This window comes from Doryrhamphus excisus, linkage group LG9 (genome assembly GCF_037039965.1).
Source record: "Doryrhamphus excisus strain RoL-2023G ecotype Guam linkage group LG9, RoL_Dexc_Guam_v1.1, whole genome shotgun sequence".
In the NCBI taxonomy this organism is placed as follows: Eukaryota; Metazoa; Chordata; class Actinopteri; order Syngnathiformes; family Syngnathidae; genus Doryrhamphus; species Doryrhamphus excisus.
The window spans coordinates 2136755-2150322 of NC_136365.1; the positions used below are offsets into that span (position 1 = coordinate 2136755).

Here is a 13568-nt window from a genome sequence, read left to right on the forward strand (position 1 = left end):
CAGTAACACAGCAAAATAAGACTTTTGGTGTTTACGACAGTTATCGGTGATTTCTGGCAGATGTAGGTTACAAAAAGGTGCGGGGTTTCATAAACCGTTGGCAGGAGTGGAGCAGACAATTTGAGAAGGATGTGACGAACGAGGCCTCAGGTATTTAAACCACTATTTACGTTAGACGCCGCATGATATTATCGAATGGCGTTAACCAAAAGTCTTATAAATGACACTGTTGCGCCCGGCTGCGTGGATGTTAGAAAACTAGTGTAATCATTGTTAGCTTCAATGTAGCGTGATATAGCACCACCGAGTGACTTGAAATTGATGTGAGTTTTAGCTAGGCTACGTCGTTTAAGTTACATGTTTAGTTAGTCAATGGTTAGCTTGTCGCTAACGTGCTTGGAAACATTACGTCAATATTGTTTACCTCAGACCGGTCAAAAATCCCCGGGGTCATGTGGGGTTTGCGTCCATTTATCATTGGCCCTGGGGTGATTCTATGATACACAATCAAACACAGCCTCACATCAGAACAAGTACACAGTATTTGCTTTGTTAGCTATAATACAAAGCTGAGATGCTGGTTATGTTTCCTTTGAATATATTTAACTGTATAGCATATTTTGACCTGCATTGTTTGTCTCGCCATAATGAAATTATTTTTTTCACATATGTAACACACAGGCTGAATCCCAATTCCAATCCTTAGCACTTCCCCCACATTTTACCCACCCATAACCCTTAAACCAAGGGCCAAGGGGCAGAAGCCACAAAGAAATGAGACACCACTTGATTCTCAGATTAGGACATCATCCTTCATCGCTTGCTGGCTGTGATGTAGATAGATGAGATGATTATAAAGTAAGGTGCATACATTTCAATATTATTACAATGTTATATAAAATAAGATATGTCGACTTTATTAGTTCCACAAGGGAAAATTTCAGCTTTACAGTAGCAGATTAAGTGCAAAAACATGGTGATAGAAATACAAATCAGAAATTATATACAACATATACAGTCATGTACATTTTTAACAGGTCACAGATGTCTTGCACTGTTTATTGCATGGTTATTGCACATTTATTGTAGAGATTTATTGCCGTTTTTATAGCCTATATATATACACACATAACCTCAGAACACCTTTTTTGTAAATGAAAGGAACACATTTTTACAAAATGACATTGCATAAACAGCTTACAACCAACACTGTAACATTAATAGAAAAAATATAAATTGTATCAAATATACATATGAAATAGAAAATGCCATTGTAACACAGTTTATGAACATCAACAAACGTTTAAACCTTATCAACCATTATTTCAAGGTTTAAAATCCTTTGTTTTGGCCTCAGTCCCCCATCGTTGACATTCTCTCTCAGATTCTGTTGTAAGAAAGAATGTCATTTTGTTGCATGTAATTTTGTATTGCAGCATTTGAGTCGTCATGGAGTGATGTGTGGTGTAGCGGAGGGCTGACTCCATTTAGCTGGGGTACAACTATTAACACATTGTGTAAACAATGATCATACTAACAGTAGTATAGTAATACTGTGTTGTTTACATATTTTATTTAGCTCAGTTCCTCACCGTTGATACTGTGGTGCACTAGTGTGGCTAGAATTCACAGCAGGCAGACTTCACTAAGATGTACTATACTACATGAGTCATAGCTAATATAAAACATGAACGCAACAGTACAGTTGAGTATCAACTCCCCTCAATAGCAAGCGATTTAAAAAAAAAAAAAAATACAATTTACACCCCAAACATCTTTTCAGGTCTCACTTCCAAATGCGCAAAACTCATTATCTGAAATGTTGGCATTGTTTAACACAACACTGAACACAACAACATTGAAAAAAGCATAATAGTTCCACTTTAACAGGCAAATTTAGTCGCACAATGAGGGATAAGAGGTTGAATTGGAAACACTTTTTTTTGGGTTTGCAGTTTTTCACATTGGTCACTCAAATGCACTTGCACAAGAGCATTACAGCCTGTTGTACAATAAAGGCAGGTGACTCACCAAGGTCTTCTCCACTAACCGTGCACTTTCGTTTCTTCTAGTGGGAAAGAATGAGCGAGGGAGGAGATAAAAGAATGGTGAGAGACCTCTCCGGGTTGTATGATGGAAGGACCGGGAAAGGACAGATCCAAGTGCAGCCCTACAACGTCACCATGGCTCAATCATCGTAAAACAGAAGGCTCGACCCTATGGAAACTCAAAGACTGCTTCACGACCAATGATGCACCTGTCGCTTCTCAAACAGATAAAAAGGTATGTTCTGATCTACTGTAGGAATGTTAAGTTCAGGGCGATGTACAAGTCTGCTGGGGAAATGTAATTTCGCCTTTTTCGCAGTTGTTTGAGTTTTATTATTGAAAAGTTAGACATTTTAGCTAGCTTGTCTGCTTTCTAATGCCCGATATTTGTTCATAATCACTGCATATTGGCTTATTATTCAGAAGGTATATCAAAATAATACAGAATCAGTACAGTACACCGGAATGTAACTCACGTGTCAACAAGCAGATCTACTGTAATGTGTAATGTATGCATTATTGATGAGTGATGTTAATCGGTACGGACCCTGTGTCCCAGACGCAACGCAATCTGTAAAGAGGCATTAAACCCCATTTTTCTAATGTTAGACAATAACTTCTTAACAACTCCTGTTTAGAATAAACAAATGTAGGGCTGTAATGATTATTCGGATTAATGAATTCTTGTGGATTTATTATTTCTCTTTAAACAAGATAAAATATGTTTTATCAGTTTACTTGATTAATCGACCAAAAATTCGGTAGAATACTCGATTACTAAAATATTCAATAGCTGCAGCCCTAAAAAAATGTAAAACGAAAGTATTATGATATTTTAATGTAAAGAAATTCAGCATTAACAGCAGTAACAGCTTTCTTTTAAACTGAGAAATGCCATCTATTCACCCAGTGGAGACGGGATATGCCAAAAAAGGGAGTCTTCCAAGAATTTGGGAAAGACCTTGTATGGAGATAGGCTGACAAGATACTCATCAATCACTTTTATTGTAATGCTTATTCAACAGTATACATCCATCACTATCTTTTCGGAATGTTTAACGAATAAAGTAACTCTAATTTTGTCAGATATCCTGCTTTTGCTAACGTACCACCTAAATATCAATGTACTGATGTTATCTCTTCCAGGACAATGACATGGACAGCAGAAACACTGTGCTGGAATTGAAGGATGTCCCTCCTCCCCCTCTGCACCATATGTTGTCATCCCAGCAATCCCAGCTCTTCTCTCTGGCCCCTGTCCCTTTGCCCCCTCCTTGTATGCTTCCTCCCCATGTTGCACATGACCCCCATCAAAAACAGCGTCCACTGCACCAGCAACAAGAGGGGGCTAGACCTAAAGTAAGCGCATGCGCTCACTGTGACTACTGTATCACAGAGGGCTATGGGTTATCAGAAGGTGGAGTGGTTGCTGGTAGTAGTAAAGCTGGTGTTGTCTCGGGCTACATAGCCCCTGACTTATTGGCAACACCCATCTACAGCAGCAGTAGCATTGGTAGGTCTGGACCTTGCTCCGTAGCCTCGACTGTTGATCAGCACAAGCACAGCTGGAGCTGTGGCCCCGGCTACGCTTGTGATTCACAGCTCAGTTGTGGCTACAAACATCAAAGGCCATCTTTTGTCACCACCTCCCAGCCTGCTTCCGCACAGTCCCATCCCCCCTGCTGCTCAGGGCTCCTTCACACCTACCCAGCTGCAGCTCTTCCATGCAATCAGCCCAGACTGTTTTCCTCCTCAGCCCCTTTGGCTCCTTCATTTCCGCCTGTTTCTACTGTCCCTGCTCCCTTGCATGGCTCTCGCTTGGCCTCGTCTGGCTGTTATATCTGTGGTGTGGACTGCGGTCCGATGGTCAGAAGAAGTCAGAGAAGGGCAGCACTCTATGATCACCCTACCACTAGCACCGCCACCACCGCCATCACCACCACAACCACATCAGCACGTCTCTGCTCTAATCCTATGCATCTAAATGTTGAGCACACGGTTTGTGTGAAGGGGGTGCACTACTGCCACGAGTGCCTGTTGAAGGTTGGTGAAATTCTTGTACACTGGTCATCTTTCTTTTGATGAGCGTCTCTTAAGTTGACTAAGTTGTATTGTTGAGACGTGTGACTGATGCATATGTTTGTAATATTTGTGCCTGTTTGCAGCCAATGAATGGTTTGGTGTCTGAATCAGAAAAGGTGTGGCCCAATATTCCTCTTCCCCAAACAGCTCCTGTGTCTGTCCCCATTTGTAATGGCTGTGGCACCGCATCTGATAGTGTGCCGCTCAGCCTGGGCAAGACTAGCCAGAAGTATGGTTGGTACACTTTTGAAGTCATGCATGTTACCCGACGGCTTTAAATTTTCAATTAGTAAGTTATTTCCTTCTTGGGATACAATATGAAAGCCGCTAGTTTTTCAGGACAACGCATACATCACGTTTCCCTGTGCATGTACAGAACACTCAACTCCGCTCTGTTGGTCAGGTTCTCCAGAAAGTGGTGGTACAGAGAGCATCCCCCCAGTGGGAGTATTTTGGGACATAGAGAACTGCAGCGTGCCAAGTGGACGGTCAGCCGGGGTTGTGGTCGAGCGTATCCGTAGCCGTTTTTTCCAGGGCCACCGTGAGGCAGAGTTCATATGTGTCTGTGACATCAGCAAGGAGAGTAAAGCCGTTATTCAAGAGCTCAACAACTGCCAGGTAACCGATCAACAATGTTCATAAGGGAGAAAACACCTGAGCATAAAATCATGTAATCCTATTTTGTATGAAAAGGTTACTGTGGCACACATCAATGCAACAGCCAAGAATGCTGCTGATGACAAGCTTCGACAGAGCTTACGGCGCTTTGCTGAGACCCACACTGCACCCGCAACTGTGGTTCTAGTATCATGTGTGTTCTCGTGTCATACTCACCCATCATATGGACTTATTTTTAACAAATAATTCTACAGCCGCTTATGCCTTCCTGTCAACAGCGGATGTGAATTTTGCAAGCGAGTTGAGCGACCTGCGCCATCGCCATGGTTTCCAAATAATCCTGGTCCACGGTAACCATACGTCACAGGCCCTGCTGCAACACGCCCACTGCCATGTGTCTTTTCAAGAAATCACAGCTGACCTGCCGCTACGCATGCTTGTCAAAACACAGGTAGGAGTTATAAGAAAACACACAACTGTTTGGAACTGTTTCCTTTTGATAAAGGAAAGGGATGGCTTCAATGAATGCGGCGCTAGTTAGTATACACTTATAAAAGGTTAGGTTCAATGTGTTTATATAATTTTATTTTAGACGTAAGAACTTTTCCTAATCTTAAGCCACACAGCAGTAATTTATTTTGTTCTACTAAAAAGGAGGACAACAATATTTCAGTGTAAAGCATACAAACCCAAGACAGGCCCGTCTTTTCCTCCCCTCCTTCAGCCCAGTTACAACCTGCTCTATGTGCACAACCTTCCTGTCAACTGTGACAAGAGCCTGTGGAACGCTGTGAAACTCAGGCTTCGCCGCCTGTCAGACAACTGTGGGGGCAAGGTGCTGGGCATGTCCCAGGGCACAGCTGTCCTCCGTTTTGGCAGCCCTGAGGCAGCGGCACGTGCCCGCAAGCGAATGGAAAATGAGGACGTGTTTGGCCATCGAATCAGCCTCTCTGTCTCTCCACGGCCCAAAGACGATGCAAGTGTAGAGTCTGAGCTTCAGCCACAACCCCATCACTTTACCCTGACTCAGACACTGCCCCTGCCCTATCAGAGCGAGGGCGGGGTTTTAACACCACCTGTAGCAACGTCCTCCTCATCCTTTCTGCCACTGGAGAAGCCAAGGTCGCCCAGGAGGGCACGGCGAGCAACCCGCCCATGCTCCACCCCTGGCCCAGTGCCTGAAAGGCCTTACAGCCCAAAGAGGGGTTGCTCAGGGCCTCCCGGTGGTGCTCCAGCAAAGCCCCATCAGGTCAGCAGACTCGTCAGTGCCTGCTCCCGGTTTACCTCCGTTGCGCTCTATCCCTGTACGAGCTGCTTTGCAGTTGCATCTTTCCCTCCAGTGTCCTCCTAATTGCTGCCTTGACTAAGCTTGTAGTTGCTGCTTGCTTAACATTAAGCATGTGTGTTTGCTGGCTTGTATTAGTTGTTGCATCGTGCGTCACCTCATGTGCTGCATGATTTCTGTACTAATGCATGAGTTAATTGCAACTAACCAAGCAATTAATAGTACCAGCTCTGCTTGAGCCTGTATGCCGCCGCCGCCGCTCAATGTGCGACCTGTTTTGTCTGTTGTCCAAAGTTTGCTTCTTGCGCTCTGCCTGCAGCTCTTCATAATGAAAAGCCTGACCCCTGGTGGCTAAACCTTTCCGCTTTTGAAATATGCCACCCACACAACCACTATAATCATTCAATGTCTAATATCAGACACTTGTGTTTTTGATGCAGGAGGTGGATAATACAGAGGACAAACCTAAGGTCGGTTTCCACCAGATGGGTAAGGGGTGTCCAAATGACGGTGAGGCAAGATCACTGGAGCAGCTGTCAAAACCTGGCTTCAGTGGAGAATTGTTTTACAGGAGAAGGTACACACATTGAAAGGGGAAAGTGATTCATTAACATTGATTTCATTATGGGAAATAATATATACTTATCACGATTACGTTTCAAAATACCTCAAATTGAACTTTGCATCCTGAGAACGGATCATTATTAAGTATTACTGTCTATGAACTGTGTCTTTGTAACATTGTTCATGTTTCATCCGTCCATGTAGAAAGGATGGTTCAAATCCTCGCAGTGGGACAGAGTCTCCTGTGGAACAAGGGGGCAGAGGCTCGGTTGAGTTTCATATAAGCACACCCTCTGCATTCAGCAAGCTGAACCTACACAGAAGCTTCAGCCCACTTGTTTTGTCTCAGGGTTCTTGGTCTTCCAGGTGACTTCCCTGATTTAATACACACACACACACACTAGAGAAATGCAGCACCAGTAATTATATATACTCGATAGTTGTACTGTTGCTTATTTCCTAAGATGTTTTTTTTTCCCCTTCACCAAAAGGACTGCATCACCCTGCCTGTCAAGCCGCTCTTCTCCCCTACTTGCTCCTTCTCGCAGCCCATGTGCTGAAGGTCCACCTGAGCCGTTTTCAGAAGGAGCGGAAATCCAGGTGGCCAATCTTGACTACAGGATGTCCCGCAAGGAAGTACAACAAACTCTACGTGACACCTTCTCCCGATACGGGCGGGTATGTCTTTGAATGTCAGCTGTATCACAATATTTACATATTGCAACAACCACTCTGTCTGGCCATATCGTAGCAAAAGTTGAAGTAATTTCATCCACAGGTCAATTTAATTTAATTTTTTGTTTTGTATTTTTAGGTAAAAACAGTGGAGCTTAGTCCCCATACAGACTATCAACTAAAAGCCACAATCCAGATGCTGTCCTTGCAGCAGGCCATCAGTGCTGTGAGCGGGCTTCATCGCTACAAAGTGGGAAGCAAACGGATCCAGGTGTCTCTGATCACTGGTGGCCACAACAAAGCCTTGGCCAACCTGAGGTACAACTCGTTTGCTGTATTACCAGTTGTTTGGAACTGCATGGTGGTTGATCTGGCTTTTTTGTGTGTTTTATGCATAAATCATCAGCTCAGAGATCATCAACATTCTTCAGGAAGCACCTGCCAGCTGCCTTCCTCTTTTCAAGTTCATTGAGGTCTATGAGAAGAAGTATGTTGGTTTCACACCTCCTGCCATTGAACCATAACCAAAATGCAAGAACATGATGTTTTTGAACTGCATGTACCTCCAACCCTCTTCCTGTTTACAGATACACTCATAAGCTTGTGATAAGCGATCTCTACAAGTTACCAGAGGTAGTGGCAGTTCGGGAACAGGGGGGCTCAAGGCTTGTGTGCCTTCTGCCCGGCAGCCAAGTCCGTCAGAGCCCACTGGGATCGTCCCAGTCACAGGAGTGCTCCTCCACAGCAAGCGGCAGCCCTGTGGTGTTTGAAGAGCTGGAGTACCATGAACCTGTCTGCAGACAACACTACATACAGCAAGCCTTCAGGTACAAATGTGGCACACCTTCCACACACACGCGCGTGTTGCTTGTGAAATGTGTGTCAATTTCTTTATTACTGGAATATGGTGACATGATGTGAAGTCTTGTTGCATCTTGCTTGATTCTGCATTCTGCATGACCTTTATGCATTTTGAATATTGGTTTATTTGTTAGTTGTGCTGTCAACCATGTTTTCATGCTGTCTATCCAGCCTTGATTTATATTCTTTCCATTTCCCAGTGAGGCAGACTTTGACCCAGACTCCTACAAAATTCCATTTGTGGTCATGTCTATAAGCACTTTAGCCTCCGAAGTCCATACTTTGCTGCAATCACACGAAGGGACACTTCCTCTCCTCAGGTGACTATCAATTGTTTTATTTTTGCGTGTACGATGACCTTGAGTGTTTTGAAAGTACCAACAAATAAAATGTATTATTAATAATTATTTTAATAATTATGAATATTTTTTATTAAGTTGAACAGCAGTCATAGCATTGTCAATACTAGAAATTAGCTCCATGGTTTTCCCACCATGTCATAATTATCTGTCTGCTAAAATAACACCATATAAATATGGACTGTTCATGTTTTTCTTAGTGGGTAAACTCTCAAAATCAGAGCGGATGAGATAATTATTTTATCTTGAATAGTTTTCCAGACTGCTATGAAGCCAAGTTCAGCCATCTACAGCTGGGCAGCGAGACGATGGAAGGCGGTGTTCCTCTGGAACACCTAATCACATGCGTCCCTGGTATTACCATCGTCACTGCTCAGAACGGCTTCAAAATCATCAAATGGATTCATAACAAACCACCAGTGCCCAACTCTGGTAAAAAACTTTGAACAAATAAAATCATTTTAGAGAGTCTGTTTGTCTGATAATCCCTTCTCGGAAATGCCGTCTATTTGCTGCAGAACCGTGGCTCCACCGATGCAAGAGTCCAGTGGGCAACCCTCAACTTATTCAATTCAGCAGAGAAATCATTGACCTATTCAAGTGTCATCCAGCCTGCATCATACCCATCAACAAATTTATTCCCTCCTACCATCATCATTTTGCCAAGCAATGCAGAGTCTCGGACTATGGCTACTCAAAGCTGCTTGAGCTGCTGGAGGCTGTGCCACATGTCCTACAGGTACTTGAATGCTGGAATTGCAATGTTTTCAACAGACTGGCTTCCTGTGAAGTTTTAATGTATAATCATCCTTTCATGCCATGTTGACAATCTCATTCGTGCTGTTGAATAGCAACCCTACACGTAATATACATATATAAAGATCATAAAAGCTATCGCAAAATGTTAATATTTTTGGAAATTAAAATGTCAGAGTTGTATTCAATGAATAATGTGTGCTTGCTTCTATTTGTAAGTGCATAGACTTGCAATTTCTCTTGGTAAACATTGTATTAAACTTAGTTGATGATGAAATACTACGAGAAATCAAGCAAATCAGAAATGATTAACATAAAATATGCTCCGAATGCTTTAAATTTAAGCAGTCTGTGAAGTTACAAGGGTTGTAAATCATTACTTTTATATACGCTGTGGTGTAAAAATGTAATTCATTTTACTGAAGTTTCATTGATCAAGATTTGTAGTTGAATTATCTCTTTTGTTTAATTTCAGATCTTGGGCATGGGTACTAAGCGACTACTGACTCTCACTCATCGTGCTCAAGTGAAGCGTTTCACTCAAGACCTACTCAAGCTCCTGAAATTTCAAGCCAGTAAGCAAGTTGCTATCAGGGACTTCATGCAGGCATACCATTGGTCAGTCAACATATGAACACGTATTGGTCTTATACTCCTATAGAATTCAGATGAATTACATTTGGGACGCATTTCACATGTTCTCAGGTGCTTCTCCAGAGACTGGAGTGTAACAGACTATGGCACGTGCAACCTCACCGACCTGCTGACTGAGATCCCAGACACCACCATTACCATCACACATCTGGACACGGATACAGTTATCTCCGTTCCCAAGAGAGGTACTGCTGATGGAACTTTATTTTGTCTGCAATAAAGTAGAGTATTTCATGACAAAAGGTCACTTTATGATGTGTATATTCATTATTATACAGTAGTGGTTGTGGTGTAATATTAATCATTATAATAATGATTATTATTATACCACAGTTAACAGCTATACAAACACAGTTGATGGTTAATATGACCTGTCAGTATGTGTTTTATCCTCAATTGCATGTAACTAACCTGTGTCATATTTAACCACAGAGCGTACTGGGGATGAAATAGAGCGCACAAAGCAATTTGGGAAGGAGGTTGTGGACCTACTCCGACACCAGCCACACTGCCGAATGCCGTTCAGTAAATTCATCCCCACCTACCACCACCACTTTGGTCGCCAGTGTAAGCTCAGCTACTATGGGTTCACCAAGCTCATGGATCTCTTTGAGGGCATCCCTGAAGTCCTAATGGTGAGTACAAATGTGCGCATGCTTCAAGTCAACTTTTGGGATTGAACCCACCACCGCGTTGTTAGGTGTTGGAGTGCGGAGAGGAGAAGATCCTGACACTAACAGAGGTGGAGCGCATCAAGGCTCTCGCGGCTCAACTCGTCAGGCTGCTGCGAGCCCAGAAAAGCTCCAGCCTTCCTGTGAACCAGCTGCTCACGGAGTACACCAAGACCTTTGGTTATGGTCTACGTCTGCAGGATTATGACGCCTGCTCCCTGCCTGCATTGCTGAGCAAACTCTGCCATGTTGTTAAGGTAAAGAAACCTCTTCCAATCTGTTGTTTTCATAATTTGGTCTTTGGTGGGGGGAAAAAGCTGTTGTTTTGCGTCCAATTCAAGGTTGTGGATGGCACAGAAGGCCGAGAAGTTCAGCTCATAAACAGGAAGTCTCTACGATTGCTGACATCACAGCTTCTGGCGCTGCTTATGTCTCAAGAGGATCACATTGACAAAGGCCTCAAGGTGGATATGCTGAGCCTGCAGTACCAAACTGTCCACGGAGTCCCTCTCAACCCTTGCGAATATGGGTTTCTGTCCCTCAGCGAGCTAATCAGGAGCCTGCCCTACCTTGTAGAGGTGAGAAGTGGATTCTATGAGCGGTCCGTGGTCGAGGCAGCGATTGAACTTTCCTCTTTCACAGCTTTACCGCGAAGAATGTGATGGAGTTCAAGCTACTCGCGCCACAAGTGAACCCGGTGAGGAGTGGGTGAGGCTGACCAGGCTTTACCAGTTTGCTCGGAATGTACGTGCTCTGCTCCACACCTACCATTACAACCAGATCTTCCTGTCCGAGTTCCAAGGAGCATACGCAAAGTTTACTGGCCACAGCCTTGAGGCTCGCTACTATGGATACACCAACACTGATGAACTGCTCAGTTCCATTCCGCAGGTGCGTCCTCAATTCTGTTGCTACTTTTACAGTTAGAAGAACTCCAGTTTGACTTGGATGAATACAGAACTTTGGCAGTTTTTATTACCTTTGCATAACAAAGGGGTCAGACGACACACTGTATGCACGGCGGTCTGTAGGTGTCGGGCCAAGAGGGAACTCTTATACGAGCATGCAAATGATGTATGGGGGTTAGCCTACACACCCATTCTTCTGGCATGGTTTGTCGCACCCATGCTAGATAACCTCCTGCCTGAGAGGTCAACCATTTGGTGGGACCTCCTGATGATGTCCTCTGTCCCGTGAATGGGGCGCTTTGATCAAAGAATGACCTCCTCCAACACAGTTTGTAACCCCAGGCTACAGTTAGCCTCCTGCTGTGCCCGCTATGCTTAAAGGGACAGCAGGATGTGCTCGGATGCAAAAGTTGAAGCTCTACAAAAGGCCGTAAAGTAATTCCATCGTGTGTAACCTATGTTTTCCATCCTCCCACATTCCAAAAACATGCTAGGTTAATTAGCGACTCCAAATTGTCCATAGGTATGAATGTGAGTGTGAATGGTTGTTTGTCTATTTGTGCCCTATGATTGGCTGGCAACCAGTCCAGGGTGGAGGATAAGCGGTAAAGAGGGTATTAAGAGATTTTATTATTTTTTAACCTAACCTTTCCCCCATACAGTCTCCTGCCCTGACCAATAGCACTCATAAGTAGATACTGAAAAGATTCCAGTCAATACAAACGGTATATTACTCATTGACGATTGATCAGAATTGTCAGCATAAATCCCTGATCGGAGCACCCCTAATTTAGAGATGCATCGTTATTGCATTACGCACAACTCCAGAAGCTTTTACTTCATGCTGTCATCAGGTGGTCTGGATCAAAGGGCACGGTCACAAGAGGATTATCGTTTTGAAGAACGATATGAAAGGTAATGCTTTAGTGCCGGCATTCATTGTGGTAATGTGATCTCCACGCATGAGAAATAACAGGCTTGGGTGTTGTCATGCAGTGAAGGCAAGCGCTTCAGTCCCCAGCAGCCCCCTGTCTGAAGAAAATGTGGCGAGCCCCAGAGACAGCCCCGCAAGCACCACACGTTCTGAAGCCCAGAGTCCAAGTAAAAGATTGCTTTATATAAGTTTGAAGTTTTTTTGGGGGGGGGGGGGTTATGGAACCGCTGATACTCATCAGGACACTAGTTTGAGGCCCCCGCCTTGATATGAAAGTTTAATGTTAGTGCGGCCCGCGCAAGTTTGATATGGATGCTGTATGGTATCATGTACCCAGAAAAAATTATTACGTTTGATTAATGTTCATGTTAAAGGTTAAATAACTGTTAAGTTATCCTCCCTATCCGTGTGGAAGTGGTAAGTTTTTGGCTATTTGAGTTTAAAGGAAATAACTTGAAGGCTACCGTTTAGGTCGCTAGCTCTCTAGTTTGCGAGTTAGCATGTGTCTCAAGACCCTGCAGTTGTGCAATATGTTGTAAATAGAGTATAAATGTGACTATAGTCGTGTTTTGTCATGTCTACAGGGCTCTTATAATGCTTTGTTAATTTTAATCTGAAAAAAATAATTTGTCTACACACCAATAATGCGTTTTTTTTGTTTTTTTTGGAAAACCTGATGCAGCCCAGTCTCACCCAGTGGCCCCCAAGTAAATTGAGTTTGAGACCCCGATCTATATCTATAAAGATCTATGTTCCCCCCTCACCTATGGGGGTCACGAGCTTTGGGTCCTCACTGAAAGAACAAAATCAAAAACAAACCAAAGTTTTCTTCTTGTGTGCCTTAACTCACATGGGCGAAATTGTCCTCCACATTTACCTTCCAGGTGCCAACTTGGCACCACAGTCGGCGCTGCTGTCTATGAAGTCCCCTGTCGACCTTCTCTGTGGTCCGGTACCATCCTCCTTGCCGTCACCTCCACTCCACCCAGACCCTGTTGTCCTGCAGCAGGCGGATCTGATACGCTTCGAGGAGAAAACCACGCCTGCGCCACAAACATCAGGTCAGCCTCCATTTTTGCTAAATACTAAAGCGAGAAAAAGAATATATTTAATAAACACTTTGCACTTCTATTGGTCTATGCTTGTTCTTTCA

General features: G+C 43.7%; 1 protein-coding gene across 2 annotated transcripts in view; it reads left to right on the forward strand.

Annotated features, from left to right (window-relative positions):
• Positions 1 to 13568, forward strand: part of marf1 (meiosis regulator and mRNA stability factor 1) — a 15689-nt gene continuing 2121 nt past the window's right edge. The window contains exons 1-26 of one of the 2 annotated variants that reach the window (XM_058088932.2): positions 1 to 150; positions 2073 to 2283; positions 3195 to 4091; positions 4214 to 4364; positions 4534 to 4748; positions 4824 to 4941; positions 5027 to 5199; positions 5473 to 5997; positions 6474 to 6610; positions 6802 to 6963; positions 7089 to 7275; positions 7412 to 7590; positions 7679 to 7759; positions 7860 to 8099; positions 8334 to 8453; positions 8746 to 8924; positions 9011 to 9231; positions 9724 to 9866; positions 9954 to 10087; positions 10335 to 10537; positions 10603 to 10830; positions 10915 to 11151; positions 11216 to 11464; positions 12336 to 12396; positions 12478 to 12582; positions 13300 to 13476. In XM_058088932.2, coding sequence (XP_057944915.2) covers positions 2131 to 2283; positions 3195 to 4091; positions 4214 to 4364; positions 4534 to 4748; positions 4824 to 4941; positions 5027 to 5199; positions 5473 to 5997; positions 6474 to 6610; positions 6802 to 6963; positions 7089 to 7275; positions 7412 to 7590; positions 7679 to 7759; positions 7860 to 8099; positions 8334 to 8453; positions 8746 to 8924; positions 9011 to 9231; positions 9724 to 9866; positions 9954 to 10087; positions 10335 to 10537; positions 10603 to 10830; positions 10915 to 11151; positions 11216 to 11464; positions 12336 to 12396; positions 12478 to 12582; positions 13300 to 13476 — 5275 coding nt within the window. In that variant the 5' untranslated portion in view covers positions 1 to 150; positions 2073 to 2130. The remainder of the gene's footprint in view (positions 151 to 2072; positions 2284 to 3194; positions 4092 to 4213; positions 4365 to 4533; positions 4749 to 4823; positions 4942 to 5026; positions 5200 to 5472; positions 5998 to 6473; positions 6611 to 6801; positions 6964 to 7088; positions 7276 to 7411; positions 7591 to 7678; positions 7760 to 7859; positions 8100 to 8333; positions 8454 to 8745; positions 8925 to 9010; positions 9232 to 9723; positions 9867 to 9953; positions 10088 to 10334; positions 10538 to 10602; positions 10831 to 10914; positions 11152 to 11215; positions 11465 to 12335; positions 12397 to 12477; positions 12583 to 13299; positions 13477 to 13568) is intronic. The other variant, XM_058088942.2, reaches the window with a different exon arrangement.